Genomic DNA, 18,947 nt, shown 5'->3' with positions numbered 1-18,947 from the left:
TGAAAATCAAGAAGCTACAAGAACACTGTGTTATGGAATATAGTAATGGATTGATCTACCAAGTATCTAGCATGCACTAAGTATCTTCTAGCTTCTACGTAGATTTTCAAAGTTGTTCCAAATTTTATCAGTATAATTACTATAGTCGAGCCTCATAACGATATTAATGAAATTTCAAAATGTTCTATATAACACAAATAATATATTAGGAGGTTTCTATGAATATTGGAATACTTTCATGAGCTACTGTATTCCAAAAGTGTTACAACTAAAAGTAATTCGATCTTCTGTTAGATGAATATGAAAACAGTCAAATTTTAAGAGCTAAGAATAGAAAATTATAAAAATAATATTCAGCCATTGTTTTCTACAGTCTATTCTTTTTCTCAACATTATTTGAGTTGTGTCACTTTTGAAATGTTCGAAGTGTTCGAGAACACCTTTAATTGTCGAGGAATTGATAGTCGGTTGGTTCAGAACCGTGGTGAGTTCAGCTTATTTCTGTCTAGTTTTAGCATTATCTTTTGGTATTTCATAAATTTGATATTTCAGAACGAAGACCAAAGTATATAGAATGAAATTTTTGATATAATATTAAGCTATGTGATAGCTGTAACTAGTCACGGTTCTAGTCTCCTGTTTCTTCCAAACAATCGTAGCTTATCAAGGACTAAGCGACGAAATTTCTCCAATGTTGGACCAACGTTCGTGCGGGATAGCGTAAAATCGGTTCTACATATTTCTTTCCTTTTTTCCTTTGTGACCGAAGAAAATATTAACGAGAACATCGCACCGAAGCGTACAACACGTTTAAAGTTTGTTAATTCTCGTTTCTCGACGCAATCCTCGACGCACGTTCCTTTCCTCTTTCCTCTCACCTTCTTCTCATCTTTGATATTTTTCCTTTTCTTCCGCTCCATGTTTCCCTTAGCGCAAATCTGACCAATTATTTGCACCTTACCAATTTATCTTTGTTTCAAAAAAAGAAAAAAGATTCAATGAAGAAAAATATATACTTATTTTTTTAACTAAAAATATATATATTTTTATGGTGCAAAAGTGGTCGCTCGTAAGGGGTGGGAAAATGGTACAGAACGAACGAGTCCCACGTAAGACGAGAGAAATCGATTTCTCTTTCTTCTTTCTCTTTTTTATTGTAATTATCAATTATTACACGACTGAATGATTTTTCTCAAAGAGAAAAGTCGGTTTGCCCGCGAGAACTACGCTCACGTATAATAATTTATTTTTACGCTATTAAGCATTGATTCTTCTTATTATTATTATGTTATTATATTATATTACATTATATTATTATTATAATATTTCTGCTTGCTACTATTATCATCACTATTATCAGCAGTTAGAGTTTTCATCCCCCTTTTTATCATCACATTTCTCCACCCTCCGTATCTCGTACTTCCACGTCCATACGTTATTTTGTGTTTGTTATTTAATTATCGCGATTGTTACGACATTTGTTAATTTATTATTTAAGATTTTAATAATAAAAGCGACAAACAAGACTTCTTTTTTATATTTTTGTCTCCCGTTAAACAAGCCTTCCTTTCAGTAACCTCTTCCTACCTTTCTTGCGAACGAAGAACACATCGTGTTAAAAATTTTACTAGATTTTACGAAATTTTTACCAAAACACTTACGTTAACTGAGGAACGAGCAGTCAAGTGAAACCTAACAACCACGTTACTTGACTTTGACGTCTCTTATCATTCGCATAATCGCTATCAAGTAAGACTTATTGTCACAATTCCGCCCAATATCCATTTGGATACGAAAGTGTAGATAACAGAATGATAACTCTTAGTTCGAAACACTTTGCGGCACCATTAAATAGAGAACGAAAGGATTCGATACGAAATAAATCATAATCACGCTTGCAGTAGACACTGTTATATACCGTTAAAGATATTATTACACTTCTCTTAAGTGTAATTCAATTACAAATCGATGGTTTACATATAATATTTAACATTTATTATTTAATATAATGCATATAACATTTCACATTTATTATTTAATATAATACATATAATATTTAACATTTATTAAAGGTACAAAAATAAGTATATTCTTAAATTACTTTAACAGAAAATAAACATAGATGGCAGGATGACAGGCAGTTGCAACGTGGTTTGATAAATTAATTAACAGTTATAAACTCAATAAGGAAGCTAGATTTGCAAGGGCTGATATTTTTAACGAATAAAAATCTCGATCAATCTTTTCTAACATTCCCAATTTTTATACACAAACTTTTCGCAAACATGAAAAAGATTGTTACGATTTAGACAAAGTTATTTTCACCGTTGCATTGATATTCAGATATATAAATAGAATCCCTCGATATCATTCTTTTCCGCCTTCAAAAAGTCCATCATTTCTTTTTTTTACTAAATAATTCGTATAACCTTCAGGTAACTATACTTTCCTCCAGAAACATATATCATATTTACCATCCACCATCTCCTCTTCCTCCGGCGTGTCAACCACTTCCTTCTTCCTCGAGAACATATCTTCAATCTCCCTCAAAGTCTTTCCCTTAGTCTCAGGTAAGAAAAACGTCACAAATAACGTTCCCAAAAACGACAGCACCGTGAAAAATATGAAAACTCCATGTCTGCCCATAGCGGCCTCCATGTCCGGGTAAGTTTTCACCGTGATGGAGCTGAAGATGTAATTGATACACGTAGTCAATCCTGATAACGCTTCTTTAACCTTCGTTGGAAACACTTCGCCCACCATGGCGAATGGGATCACCAAGAAGCCAAGAGTGCTTCCAAAAATGTACATAAGTATACATATCACAGGTATCAGGCCACCATCGTTTATAGAATATCCTTTATCCTTCAGTAATAAGTACACAGACAATACTCCCATGAAAATTGTCATTGCAGATCCAGAAACTATAGAAGGTTTTCTCCTTCCTAACTTTCCTGACATGCACGACACTAGTAAAGTACCTACTAATCTTGTTAATCCTATCAAAACTGCCCCCAAATTGGGATCTATAGTGACTCCAGCGCTTTGTATAATGTCCACTGCGTAGTAGACGATGATGAAAAGTCCGGAGAATTGCTGGAAGAAGAAATAACCGAGCAGGATTGCAAAAGGTACCATAGCGTTCCTCTTGAGCATATGTTTCATGAAATTTTGTTTCTTTCGCTGAGGACGTGGTTTCAATTCTTCGTAGAGTTGTGGCGGGGGAGCCATGTCTTTTGGGATGCCGCGGAATTTTTTCAACACCTGTAACGCCTCGTCTAGACGACCTCTGTCTCGTAACCAGATCGGGGTTTCTAGGACGACGGCCAAGGTCAATACGGCCGAGACCAGAGGAAACAGGGCGCACATCAGAGCCACCATTCGCCAGTCGTCCTTTGGGAGAGAAAGATCGTGAGTCGAACTGTGATTCCTGATTACTAGAGTATATTACTAGAGTATCTGTATAGAGTATGAATTTTTAATTCCTGATTAATTTCTTAACCATATTAATTCTACGCAGTTCTTAATATCTTTTTACTTGATTCTTTCCAATTTTGAAGCTATAAATATAACTGTTCTAAGATTTTTGAGCAGATGCATATATCACAAAACTTTTTAAAAAAAGAGAATTACATACATAATTTTCTTTACCTTGAAAATATAGCCGAAAATATAAACGACAAGAACACCGATGGCGATGGATACGCTGGTCCATGTGATCATAATTGATCGCCATTTTGGAGAAGAAACCTCCGCGCTATAAACTGTGGCTGGTACCGAGGCCATGCCTGTCGCGATTCCAGAAATGATTCTGCCTACAAGAATTTGTTCGTATGTTCCAGCTAAATAAATGACGAGCCAGCCAACGATGGACACGATAGACGTTATCAACAAGCTCAACTTTCTTCCGCGTCTCATAGTGTAACCAGAAACGATGCAACCAAATGGAATACCTAGTGCTGTTGCTGTCGCTATGGATTATGCAATTGGATTATTAATTTCGGTGAAGAAGATCGCACAGGTTAGCTTAGTTCTTACTTTGGAAATAATTCAATCTATTAAGGACCAACGCTGCGATATTTCAAGCAATTTACAATACATCATCGAATTCTGTATTTTAATACTATGGCTACGAATTTCAAACATTCGTTCAATATATGTATATGTATAGATATATATATATATTTTTTTTTTGTGTACGTCTTCCATCTAAATTCTACAATTTTATGAAATTTGCAAGAATTAAAGCATTCATAATATTGTGAAAAACCGCTCGTTGGTCCCCAATGAATTGATACTTTGCAGTTTGACTAACGTTCGTTATTTTATTCCATCTAATCCTTATTCGATAAACAATATTTTCGAAACTTGTTCATAATTTGTATAAATTTATCCATATATTACCGCAAGAGAATATTCAAAAGAATATTTAATTAATTCGAGAAAAATCAAATGAAATAAAATGTCGAACGTACGTATATAGTTCGACATAGAATCAAAATGATTATTATAATATTAGTTAACCGTGATGGTTGCGCTATACTAGTAAATAATTCCCTAATTGCGTTAAAAATTTTCTTTCATTCGGTTTGTTGAATATTACCGTGTTAAATTAATTAATGGAATTAAATTCATCGAAATTATCGAGGTAGTACTGACCAATCCAATTGGCTTGAACTTTGTCGATTTTCACGTCACTGGTAGGTGACATCAAAGGTGTCAATGCAACTCCGCTATAGCCAAAAGCCATGGAAGGACCCAAAACCGAGGAGTTCGCGCACAGCGACATAATTATCTGCAAACGAATATTTTAGAGATACTTTATATCGCAAAATCTTAATTTATCGATCAATTCGATAGAGTATAAATTAAAAAACAATTTGTTTGCTAAATAATTACAAAATTCAATTTGCATCAGAGTATACTATGTAGAGTGTTGTAAATTACTTCGAATAGATTCTTTATTATTTATTGCCATCATAATCTTTAAAGAGATTACAATCCTATTAATTCTTCTGAAAGATACACGATACATTAATTATAAAATGTCTACGTTATATAAAGATCTGTGTCTTTTTCATGACAAACTTCTATTTTCGTGTTTGAATCCGTAATTATAAATATTATAATTGCTAATGGCTGCATGCAAATGAATAGACACTAAAATGTATAATCGATTATAGACGTACACGTGATCAGTTAATTATTAGCATATTAGGTATTTAAAAGGTTACTGTGATCATAAAGTTGACTCGTCCTTATTGGGAAGTACCTACAATTTAATGTTAATTATTACGTTGGGTTATCAGACAAGTGGAAATTGATGATTAGCCAAGCAGCATATTCTGATGGACGAAATTTAATGAAATTAATGACAGATAAAATATGTGATACCATCTTTGATCAAATTTTCAACTAATAAGAAACTTTCAATAATATGAATTGAGATTATACCTAAAAAATATCAGCGTAAAGACATTAAATTTGACAACAAGATAACGCTAACTTCTTAATCAACAAAATAAAATGTTCACTCAGCAAACAATAAATATTCAACAATTTTGCACTTATGAATATGCAATTTACTATTATCTTAAACGGAAAATTCCCAACTTGTTCCGCATAAGCGAGTCTATAAGAAATAATCAAAATAAAGATAAAAGAATCGAAAATATACATCGTTACAACGTATCTTTTCTAAAGTCAATCCTCAATTAAAGAACGAATATAACAAATGAGCAAAAGAATAAAATTTATTGTAAATGCTAGTAAATCAGGAGGCATTTTTTCTGAAACAATCCTACTATCGCTGAGAAGCCGCTCGTATGTGACCAATATCGAAACCGGTTTGGGATGAAGGTTTACAGAGAAGAAGAGCAAGGAGGAATAATTAAATTAAGCCTTGAAATGTCATCAAAAGGTTTACGTAAAGCTGCGTTAAACGTGATAATATCACGGTATTTCGAGTTACGCAAACCTTTCTAATACGCCACCGTGCCTCCGTCTATGGCTATTACTTTAGCGTACTTGTCTCACTGCATTTACTTATTTTCCAGTTTTGCGACAGTCGAGAATTTTATAGAACTTGCGTGGTTGACAAATCACGGTATCTCGCGTGACTCATCTTTTCCATTATCTTTCCCTAATTTTCTAATTACCGACATTAACGATTCTTCCATGGAAGATACCAATAACTTCTCATCGTACATTTCCAAGAAAATGAACGTTATCAATGCCATGAGAAAGCTATGACATAATTGTAAAACGTGTTAATCGAAAAAACTTCGATAATTTAAGAAGTTGCAGAGTGAAACAAGATGATGAATAATACAAAAAATGGGAATACCTATTAATTTTGAGTTTGGGTTTTGCAATGTATTAGGTTGTAAATTATATAATTCATGCAAAATATTGGGTTTTTACACATATATTTTTGAAATTGTTTTCGAAAGAAATGAAGAAAAGTTAGTTTGCAGAAGAATTCTCCCAGAGGAACTATGATTAATATAAAATATGCATCATTAAGAATACTTCGCTTGCATTAATGCAACATTTTGGAACACTTCTACTTAATTCTGGTTAATAACTTTTTCTTAATAACTTCTACTCTTCTCTCTAATTTAGTTCTAATCTCCAAAAGCTTGTGGAAGATTAAACGAGAGGTTATAAGCATTTATAATAGCGGAAATTAAGCCTCTCATATGAGTTATTACGTAAATAACAGACTAACGTATATAGCTCAGTATTTTTTACGTAAGACCTTCTGTTTATCTCCGTGTTTCTCATCTAGGTTAACAACTCAATCCTAGAAAATCCTAGAAAATCCTAAAAAACCGATCTTAGCAAGTAAAATACGAAGAATCAATAATATTTCATAATCGGTAAAATTTTGTATCCACAATATAATTTTTAAAATTTCTTAAACCACGTTTCTGTTCCAATTAGATAAAGTGCAAATGTTTAAAAAAGTTTGATAGCCTTTAGAATGCAAATTATAATAATACGAATTTAAGTACCAATTGAGAAAATAAGTATTGTTGTTCAGAAGTTGCAAGACCAATTGAATAGAACGATTATTATTGAGCCAATGATACGCTTAACTGTTCATCAACAATGATGTATAGAACGCGGCGCGACAAGAATTAAAATGAATGAATATTAATCCAACATTGATCGATTCAACTCAATAACTTAATTTTATTCATAATTTATTTTTCATAATTAAATTTAATTATTATTTAATTTCCAAGATAACTGTAAGGAACAACTCCGTTAGCCATTGTTGCAATTCACGAATGATTTCTTAAAATGAAATGATTATTCAAGAATTAGCTTGAATTTTAGTTCAGCTTAAAATTCGTAGGTAAGAATTATAGTTTTAACATATTGCAGACTGATTATGGAAATTTCTACATTTCGTTTAATGACGCGTTACACGTTTTCAATATATTTTCAATGTTTATAATAATAATGCAATCCATGCCCAGTCCAAAGCATAATATAATGGCAATAGCCATTTTATGAAAGTTCTGGAATAGATAAAACTTGGCAACTTTTCTTGTAAATAATAACAAATTGCACTTTGTAATCTTTTCAAAAAGCAATGATACAAAATGACAAATTCTTAAAATATGTTTTATTTTTAGCAAAACATCAGCATCTAACATAGATTACGGATTTGAAATTATATTCACGAATTCAATTAATTACAAAGTAATCATCGCTTCATTATTTAATGTTAATTCTATTTACTAGTTGCTTCGAGGCTTGCGGTCGAGAATGTGCTAATCTACAAGTCACACTTATCTCATTTAAAAGTAATTTTGCAACTTTACTCACGAATCGACGTCAATATTCAGTTGTGTCAGAAAATTCTAACAGTATATATGTATAATATATATAAAATATAACGAATCAATTCGATTACATAATGTTTTAACTGCGTCCGATTAGTTCACCTGATAAGTTCGATTTTTCTGAATCCAGTTCTAAGTTTCTAAGCTTCATGAAGTACTTTAAGAGCTCGATTCGATCACAGAAATGTTTAACTACATTGGAGTTCGTGTGATAAATTCGATTTTTGTAAATTCGTTAAACATTGTGAATTACTCTAGGAAAGATTAAGAATCAAGATTGTAAAAGAAGAATGATCAAAAATCAAAATTAAAAATTAATCATTGGTAAATATAAAAATGAATGTAATATCCTATCGTTCTCTATAGTAGTAGCGTGATAGTAAAATACTCGAGAGATAAGAACCTTTCCCTTGAAATGACCTCGTTCGATATCATTTGCGTCAACTTCATAGGACGAACAACGAAAGGATATATCAGTCTCGTTATCATTATTATTACCATTATTTTTCTGCACATGCGCGCGATGTGTGTCAAAGACCTCTTAACTCTGGTAGAAATAAAATACCGAGCAAGACGATTTCTCGATAAAATGTTTTGTTTTGGACGTTGAACATTCGTAATTTATCTCAACGGCTAATGGAAATTTATAATTCGACGTATCGATTTTTTGTTCGATGATAAATTCTAATTGACCAATTTTTCTTGCTTTAACTTCTTATTTTACTTTTCATCGATTCTCAATCTATATTATAATTCTTCTATTCCGTAATATTAGATGATATCAAGCAAACTGATTTGTATATTCTATCTCTAAACTTAATTGCTTTCATGGTTATTTATCACAAGCAAATGCAATAGCAGCGTTTATAGTAGTAATTCAGGAAACGTGGCTCGCTTTTATAAAGTCAGAAAATACGTTCTATCAACATAGATACCATAAATTTTATTCCATCGCATTATTTATTTGAAATGATATAAATTAATTGAAATAAACTAAGTGTAAAAGAAGACATTCTACCTGATACATGACACCTTTCTTCTCCCATCTTTTTTCCTTTTCGGCATCTGGTACGAACTGAAAGGAAAAAATCATTCAGTTTACATCCCTCGATAATCATGGTACATGGTACAAAGTAAACAGAATTTTCATGCGTTATCTACTTTTCTACGATGGCAGATATGGATTTATGTATTAACTTAATGTACTGACTTAAAATTACGATGACTTAATACTCCTGCCTTTGTTTGTGACCTTCAACGTTCTTCTTTGAACGTTTGCAGGTACTAAGCAACTACTAAAAGGCTGTGATAACGTAATGACGTGCACTTACTGGCAGAAGTTAAAAAACATAATGATCACTTTAAAATTACTTTATGTTATCTATCTTCTGAGATTCACTGATCGGATTTGAAAATACCAGAAAGAGATAACAGTCCGTGTATGAACATACAATAATTTTTAATGTTAAATATCTAAAAGCGAAAGTGAAATATGGTGGCGTCAATAGTATGTATGGGGTTGTTAGTCCTGATCCGTTGATAATTACCCTTGATAATTATTGATCAATTATTGATTACACAATAATTCCTTGGTATCGTCTTAGACTTATTTTTCATGTTATGTACAGTTTAATTTATGTTAGAAATATGTATAGTTTTCATTGATAATTATTTTGACAATAATTCTAATTACATAAAGTACTGCTGCAGGGCAAATTAATTAAAGATATCATGCAGAAAGTTATCGTAATGGAGAAAGAGATTCGATAAGGTGGTAAAAAGTTATGATGAAAATATTTTTTAGATAACAAGATTACCTTGGTCTCCAAATGTGTCTCCACGTGCCCGTTCGAATCATTCATTCCGTTTACTATACTCATTTTCAAATATGTCGTAGTAAGTATCCTTTTAAACGTCACTTCGCTCGTGCCCTTTAACTTAGTTTGTGTTTTTTCATCTAATTAATTATTTTAGATCTACATACACGTTCTCCGTTAACTTTATCCTTCGTTAAGGAGAATGTCCTCGCGTCGGACGATTAAAGCATTAGCACATGATTAACATATTATATATCATATCATAATATATCATGATTCGATCATACCTGTGAGATAAACATAAAAAATTGATATGAAATATGAACTTAGTCGCTAGTTGACTAATTAACGATCATTGATCATCGCGATTTCAGATTGATCGGAGCTGATAAAATGATACGGTATTCTGTAAAATAATCACAAAACTCTCGATGATTGAATTCGAATGACGGCATTATTGCAAATATTTTAATATTCGATGTTTTCAATAGCAAATAATTTATCATTTAACTAATTTAAAATCAAATTTTTGTCTGTGTCAAATAATATAATAAATTGTAAATTATGTAGAAGCAGATTTCTTCGATACTAAATGCTTTAGCACCAGCGCGAATAATTTAACTATCAAGAAATATTGCACAAAAATTTTGAAAATTAAGTCAGCAATTAATCTCAAATTTAATTTACCTTAAACCAAAATTCTTCCAAAATATTCGGTTTTTCTTTCTTTAAATTTACAAAGAATTCAATGGACTGTCTTCATCCGAATCACTGAGCTCTTCCCACAAATACGGGTCCCACATTCCTGAGAATAATGTCATAAGCCAGAAATCCCCTAAGTAAACCAGCAAGACCTTTTTCCACAGGATATAGTTAATTCTCCAGCGATTAAAAAAATTCTTATTCTCGACCTCCTCCAGCAGTTGCCATAGATTCATCTCCCCTTCATGTCAAAGGAATACTTCATTAAACTATATAACCAAATTACACACAAAAATTCCCGATCTTCCCCCCCCCCCACGATTGATATAAACAAAAAATCACTATGTCGCAATATTTCCTTACTTTTTTAATCAATGTTCCGACTATTAGATTGCTCTCTACTTATCTAGATATAAATGCACATATATTAAATGCATTCATACTTCGACTCGTGTAATATTATGTGTAAATTATTACTTCACATGTATTTAACCTGCTGCAATCTTCGAATTTTTATACTTCGACTTTGGATTTATCACAACAAATAAGAAGACTCAATATTTGTAAAAAATATTTAACATAAAGTTGAAATGAAGTATCGTGCATATTAAAACAACGTTTCCATATCTTGCTCGAGCTTGAAATATTTCTTACTAGAGAATGAGAAACTTAGAAAACAAATGTTAAATAAAATTTCTTGTTAGAAGAAATCGATTGGATCGATAATGATCGAAAGAACACAGCAGGATTTAAACAAATGTATAATAACATAGTGGTATTGCAAATCGTGTAATCTTTAATATATTGATACACGAGTATTTTAACCACTTAACAGAAGATTTTCGTGTGACAGCAGTAAAATCGAATGATTCTTTTATATTTCCTTAGAAAATTATTAACAAACAAAAGATTATTATTTTACGAGTAAAAAGAGACATTCGTGAACTAAAAAATAAAAATTGCTTTGTTGATCTTCCTTCACTGTTATATCGGATCGTATGCAATCATTGTCATGCTTTACAACGATGTAATCATCGTTTGCATGCAGTGTAGCACTTGATACACTCATCAGAATCAAAAATTACAAAGTTTCTTAAAGTTGCATAACTTGCACTGAGATTATACGTATTTCAAACAAGAAGTATGAAAAATTACACAAACTATACAATTTCGAAGGAAAATGAGCTTTTCTCGATAGATAAATTGAGTTTATATCGATTAAAGGAATATTTGAATAAGAAATAAAATAAAGATCGAAGGTATAAACAACCTTCGTTTTAAATTGATCAGCCAATTATTTCCTAAGTTTTTGTGCAAAGACGCGTTTAAAGTTTTAGTAAAGTTCGAAAACGTATACTTACAAGTAAATGTAATTATAGGTAAATAAACCGACTTATATAAACTATTGCAATCAGATAAACAACGATCCTATATGTGCAGATTATCAGATTAGATTATTGATTATCACGCTGTCTTGTCATCTCAATATTACATTTCATATACATCGCACGCATATTATTGACTTTTACACCCGCTTATCATCAGGCTCTGGCGCGCCTTGCTAAACGAGTTTCAACTTGGTTATTTTTTTCGAATTCGGCTCCACAAATTTATGTGGATAGTTTTGAAGCATTGTGCTTTTGATTTATTTAAAAAACAAAGTCGATTTTCTGGACCAGTCATGCGAGTATCTCTTCTTATCGCACTTGCCCATGACATGGATCGTTCTTGCAATTAATCTGGCTGATATTTTTAGCCATTAAACTTTATGGCTTTAAGCTACATGTTATAAATTGAAGCACCTATACATCAAAATGCATGCATGAAAGTGATAGAATCATCCTCATTAGTGAATTCAGGAAAATCTATGCATTGAGGAATTAAATGTATTTACTGAAGTAATTTGCAGAACGAGAATATCACAAATTTTCAAATTGTAAATTACGATAAATTTTCCATTCATTAATTTCTGTTAACAAAATGAATATTATATAAAATTGTTTAGAATTGACCTTACTTAGTCGCATGAACGATAACAGCTACTGTTGTCAGAGGATATTTCAAACATAAAATAATGTTGCTTTAATAAGAAGCGTTGTCAACAATGACAAAGCTAAGTCAATGGTCGGTGCCAGTAATTGAATATAAATATAAATACAAATATATATATTTACATACGCAAATTACACAGAATTGAATACTGAAGTATCCTCGCACAAAAAACTGTACGAATTACGATACTAATTACATGTCTTTATCTTAGAACGACGATGAGTATATTTTTCAGTTAATCATCGAAAAATAATTTTATTGTATTTTATTATTTTTCCGGCAACAATTTAAATCGACTTAAGTCGATATCACAAGAAAGATTACGAAAGAAACTTTAGCATATCTGGGTTAAATGTACTCGGAATAATCTGCTAAAGATACCAAATTATAAATCAGTCTACATAAACATCTCTACTGTAACCACACAGACTCACTTTCTTCAACAAAACTCATCGCCGAAGCGTCTCCACAGAAAAACAACCTGAAACTAACTCATGAATCGATTCCTTTCACTATGCTTCCATATCCACCAATCATTCGCGTCACAGTTTCGCAGATTTCCCAACCACAGATTTCACAACCACAATTTCTCTTCTCCTTCAATCAATTCTCACATATATATATATGCATCTTTCTTTCGTTTTATCTCACAAAACATCCAACAAAATCTTTTCCTTCCAAACGAATCTTTTTTTCTTTTATATATTTCTCAAATATTTTAAGAGTGTGCCAATGTACCAAGATTGAAGATTCTTTGTTCGAATGGTTCCAGACAGACGTTAAAACGCAGACGATGACCTGGTACAGTTGCAGTCGGGAGGACAGCCACGCGGAGACTCGTTATTCACTGAATGCAAGTCCGGTTTCATCCGCTGGCAGTGGACAGACACGAGTTTCTTCGTTCCCGATCGTCGTGGACCATTCACATCCGCGGCTCAGTGGTGATATTCCGCGTCTGTCGGCACGCGATCACGCTGAAACATATATACTGCCAGCGAATTCCGACAGATAAAGGAACCCATTGCGTAAAATGGTCCGAGCGAACGTAGCTCGTCGCGTGAATCAGCTATCAGCACATACATTGTCCCATCGATGTATCGGAGCTTCGTCGAGCTGTAAATTCCGACAGGGACCCGGATGCTCCATTTTTTTCTTTTCTTTTTCTTTCCCTTGTTATGAATTCTTTGTGTGAATATTATGAGTCGCTCAGAAGTCGTATGGTAACGTACAGTGGTTACGAAATCACGATATAAAGTTCGAAACAAATCTGAAAGTCATATCGTGGCTACAAAAAGTATTCGTACATGGTTGTATTTATTGGGGAATTTATAAATGCTAATTAATTGGATTCAAATACATCAACATTGAAACTACTGCTGTAATACACGTACCTAAATTTTCTGTATAGAAATCAGCATAATTCAAATGGTATTAAGTAACGTAAACAGACCTATTATGGAATCTATAATCTCTCATACGTTTAATATGGAAATATAAAAAATATATAATATAAATATATAGAAACGTATAGAAATATGTAACATGGAAATATGGAAATATGGAAATATGGAACACTACAATATCTCGGCAAGTAACCAACAAAATCAATCGCCAATAGCGTAAAGTATTTTTAAAAGCAAAAGACAAGCATAGTCACGTTTGAATTTTGCTTGAAAATCTGTCGTTGAATGCGACTGACTCTTGTACTTAAGAGCGTATCAAAGTACTGGAGAGACAAGTCAAATAGCGAATATGTATTAATTTCGTTGTGTTTTAACGTTAGTTTCATTGAAAGGAAGTATGTTCGTCTTTCTGGGAAGCTTTTCGAATCAGGTGCGTTCCGTATTAGGTGCAGTTACTCTAATTATATCTCTGTTTAAATGAAAATCAATATTAATTTTGCCGAAAATATTTGTATATGTTCGGTAATTGTAAAAAAAAAAGAGAAAATCCGAAATTTGCCATTTTGTCGCGTTTGGTTGGTTTTAGCGTTTAACTTCGTCCCTTTTAGTAACAATTTCATAGGACTACAGATAGTTGACGCGGTGAAGTAAAATACAGGACCTGCCGGAAACGTTTCATTGGAAAATACGAATTTTCGATAAATACGAAGTATTTATGCAGTCAATTGTCTGTTATATCAATAAGCAGAGCGCCGATGTTAATGCATTTGTGGGAGACTTAATGATATAGAAATGCACAGTGCACATATAATATGCAGAACTGAATAAAATATATAAAGTACAATACTCGTTGCAATATTAAATATTACAACGTTTGTAATAATTAAATATCGTAATATCGAAACGTAGAAATCTATGTAGATTCGTAGGTTATTTTAGCTATGTAAAAATATGAAATTGCATATTTAATACCTATTGTATGCTTAAGACGATCGTTCATGCTACGCAAACAAACTAAATAAATTTTTGCTGTAACTGCCCCTCAACTTCTATATTCATTTTCAGACTTGTTTCAAACTTCACCAAAACAATCGTGATAATCCTGACTTGTCACAGTACCAATGAAACTGCAAAATGTTTTATGTAACACACGCACACACGACATATGCGTAAAATTCTTCTATCGCAATTGTCAAATATTTACATACATATACTACCAAATCCTCCAAAATAACGCTGTGTGATGACGTGAAAAGTAATTCAACCTATAGCAGCTACAAAATGTAACGTTGCATTCCTGATTAATGAAACGCAACGTTGGCCTTTGAGTCGATTAATCAATGAAATTAAGCAACCACTGTATTCAATACTTGAATTTTCTGTCGTCTATGCTGATGGCTAAACAATTTTGTAAGTCTAAGTCGAACATACATGGTATGCGGAAGAACGTTTACGAAAGTCATCGAAGCGGAAGCGATGGCCAGATGTCGATAGATTATTGTGTATTTAATCAAACAGGCCTTGAATCGGTGTCATAAGTCATAGGTCAGGTTGATCGTTGTCGGCAGGTTTTTCATGGATTAGAGACAGACAAACTTGAGATCCTGTTTGATTAAAGCGGATCAAAATGATCATTACTTGTATCATGTCTATTCTTACTTACATCTGTCATAAAAGATTTATATTCAAAAACAATATCTTACGACATCTCCTACTTATATTATGATTCATATAGAAAGTAATTCATATATCTTAAGACGTTTCCTACTTATATTGTGATTCGTATAGGAAATAATTCGTACGATTTGTTTTATCGTAGATGATTTGCATTCTTCAAAATTAGAGGTTTATGTAGAAGATATTTGTTGTAAAATTTATTCGCTAAATTTATTGTCTGCCTAAATTCAACATTAGAATCTTTAACCTTTGATTCCCAGATGCATGGTTTTAAGATGCTTTTAAGTGGAATAAAACAGTTTGAAATTGACTATTTATGGACCATCATAAAATTATACGAAATTCGTATTCGTACTATTTACAGTAGATAACGTTGCTTACTAAATGTAGATTATATTGCTAAATGATAACATTTTGTATTTGAGAGTTAATATAATACTACAATGAGACGAATTCGAATAGGTGTAATCATATTTCTATCTCAACGACAGGCACTATTAATTTTGACAAGAGCTTATGCGTGTTCTTAGAGTTGAAAAAAATAACATGCAATTACGAAAGGAAAAGATCTAGTCTTAAAAATGCACGAATGTCAACGTATCAGCCTTCAGTGAACAGAACGAAGTAAATTAGCGCGAACGCACGAGCTCAATTGAAGTTAATTGCGTCAGCAAATAAATAAACCGAAACACTTCAACGTATAAATTGGATAATTTTCTTCGTGTAGATTAAAGCTTTCCTAGCGAATCGCTTGCTCGATACTTGGGAATTAATTTTCTTCCGTTTCTTAGGAGATTGCATAACGCTATATTTAAAAAATTCCCTTCTTCTTCTTAGACATAAATCTTCTTATAAATTTATTTATAAATTCGTTACGGTCAACGCAAAGATACCCAAAATTTTCTCATTCAAATATACAGGGTGGTTGGTAACTGGTGGTACAAGCGGAAAGGGGGTGATTCTACTCGAAAAAAGAAGTCGAAAATATAGAATAAAAATTTTTTTTTTAATTTTTCCATCGAGACAACGATCTACAGTGAGATCCGTTATAACGTACCGCACGCGTACCGAGCGAAAATTCAAAGTCGATTTTCTCGAAAACAAAGCCTCAAACGAAAAATTTTTATTCTATATTTTCGACTCCTTTTTTCGCGTAGAATCATCCCCTTTCCGCTTGTACCACCAATTACCAACCACCCTGTATAATAGAAAATTAGAATAATAGAAAAATTTAAAAACTACTCCCTTGAATCTTCCAATTTTTATCACAATTATTCTTTTTTTAATTGGGCATTTTCAGTGGAAATATTTGGAATATTGTCAAATCTTGCGACCGAAATTTCCTCACTGACTCGCCAATTTTCTTTTCAGCATCCATTGGACAGCCTGCTGAGAGAGAAGAAGACGTCTCGCGTTACTTAACACGATGACTCTACTCTTCGTGTGGAGGTTCTCCGATTCCGTAACGGAGCGAAAGTAAAGGTAAGCCTTACGTTCGCTATGACGGCCGAGCAATTATCGTTCCACCTGTGCGGTTGGATTTCATCTCCCGAAACACGTTCTCGTTTCAAGGCCAAGGACACAGCTCAAGTAGTAGAGGGAGGTCAGTGTTCGCCAGTGTCGATCTTCCACCGCGTCAGCATGCTCCGCTTTTGACAGGAAATGGAAAAATAAGACGATCCGTTTCTATGTTGCTCGCCAACTTAGCGAATATCGTCCTATGTTTCGCACGTGAACCATTCAGAAAGAAGATCTTCCACGTTTCTACTCGTCTTTCTCCGACTCTTAGTACGTTGACTGTCTTGGTAGTCATCGGTGACTCAAGTTACTAAATTGTTTGTAGTGATTAATATTTAATATTTGATGATATTTGTAGAGAAAGGTGAGCAAATATAACGGAAGATTCTGCGAAGATTAAACCGTACGGTGTAGTATATTTCAATTTATCGCGACTCACGGGGTAAAATGTATAAAATTTGTATGGCAGTCGACGTGTTGAAACAAATCAATCTGGACCTCTTAATTAATAATACAATAATATAACGTTAGTATAATGCAGCATCGAATTTGAAGATAAAATTCGATTATTTTTACTCGATACTCCGTTGCGAATCTTCCCATTACAAATTTCGAGAAAAACGAGTTGCAAAAATCTGAAACAAAAATTTGAGAACATATAATAAAAAAGAAGTTGTGGAATTTTTAAACGGGGAATATAACTTGTGAGCTACCCTGTACGTAATATCCAGTAAAAAAATTACTAATTTTCTCGTGAGTCTACGGAAATACCAATTTAAAAAGATTATCAAAAAATTGGAAACACAGGAGCTGTTAACAAACGCGGGCGATGGATTTCCATTCCGTTTGTTTTTTTTTTTTTTTTTTTTTTACTTTTCTTCCATAGACGTAGAACAAAGCGTAACAGTACACCTGTGCCCTTGGCATTTTTGCAGGCATCGTGTTTTATCGATCTAAGTAGATATAGGTGTTCGTAATGAAATTGTATTTTGAAACTTCGAGCAGATGATTCGTCACGTGTTCTCGGGCTCGTAATCAGACCAGCAGCGTTAGAATTCGAATACGAGAGTCGCGACTAATGTTATGTCTCAAGTAACTTTAGCGTGAAAGATAGTTCATCATTTTCAACATTCTTTCCTAACACGACTTAGATAAATAATGTTTTATATAAAAATGAATTTCTTCTTAGTTATCTCTAAAATTATCTTTAATATTCCTAATAACGAACCTGTTTCTTAGAAATGGTCTACTTCTTGAAAGTTTTCTATCCTCCACATTCCATCTTAATTAATACATTCTATTTCTTCCTTTTCAAATAACTTCTTGCATGGATTTTTATAATTTAAGGATTTTTAAAATGAACCGACTTCTTCCAAGACTCGATTTCCTAGAAATAAAAGTTAACGCTCTCTTTCTTATCCATAAATCTATAAATTTATTTTATCTTCTTTTAACAATCGAATTTCAAAATATTCTGCTATCCGATAGCTCAAGACTATCTTCACTGTGACAATTTAAAAAATCTGTTAGGCATATTTTATTTATATATTTTACCGTCTACTCTATCTTCTCGTTTGTAAGTTTACGGATTCATTTACTCCTTTATTTTATTATGCTGTCACATTTCAAGATATTCCGCTATTTAATAGACAAAATTTCACAGAAACTGTCGTACCTGTAGCATTTTTAAAAATATACACGTTCCCGCTAGTAATTCAAATAAGAATAGGAAATAGAGATGAGTGCCACCTAGCGAGAGAATGATTTTCAACTAAAAATCGAGATTTAGTAACAGTAACGTAGAATGAGCTAACAGGTCGACGAATAGATATCGTGACGTCATAAACCAGAGGGAAAAGATAAGAAAAGATAGGAATAGAGAGACGGTGGGGAAAAAGTATGTTAAGTTAGGTTATGTGCTC

General features: G+C 32.6%; 1 protein-coding gene across 7 annotated transcripts; it reads right to left on the bottom strand.

Moving 5' to 3' along the window:
• Nucleotides 1–1,972: 1,972 nt before the first annotated feature.
• On the bottom strand, nt 1,973–13,651 carry LOC138187062 (facilitated trehalose transporter Tret1-2 homolog). 7 transcript variants are annotated; one of them, XM_069127516.1, is made up of 9 exons: nt 13,508–13,651; nt 13,166–13,415; nt 10,739–10,781; nt 10,361–10,616; nt 9,674–9,960; nt 8,875–8,931; nt 4,660–4,795; nt 3,652–3,971; nt 1,973–3,393 (listed from the first exon to the last, which is right to left on the bottom strand). In XM_069127516.1, exons 5-9 carry the CDS (start codon nt 9,734–9,736, stop codon nt 2,440–2,442), a joined length of 1,530 nt encoding a protein of 509 aa, XP_068983617.1. In that variant the 5' UTR covers nt 9,737–9,960; nt 10,361–10,616; nt 10,739–10,781; nt 13,166–13,415; nt 13,508–13,651; the 3' UTR covers nt 1,973–2,439. The 7 variants fall into 7 exon arrangements, with proteins under 7 accessions (XP_068983617.1, XP_068983615.1, XP_068983613.1 ...); XM_069127514.1 differs by lacking the exon at nt 10,739–10,781 and having other exon boundaries at nt 13,158–13,415; XM_069127512.1 differs by lacking the exon at nt 10,739–10,781.
• Nucleotides 13,652–18,947: the final 5,296 nt, after the last annotated feature.

The sequence above is a fragment of the Bombus flavifrons genome, chromosome 14, assembly GCF_040668555.2.
Source record: "Bombus flavifrons isolate JBK064 chromosome 14, iyBomFlav1_principal, whole genome shotgun sequence".
Taxonomy (NCBI): domain Eukaryota; kingdom Metazoa; phylum Arthropoda; class Insecta; order Hymenoptera; family Apidae; genus Bombus; species Bombus flavifrons.
Note: the sequence above shows the minus strand (reverse complement) of the source record. Positions and strands in the feature narration are given on the sequence as shown.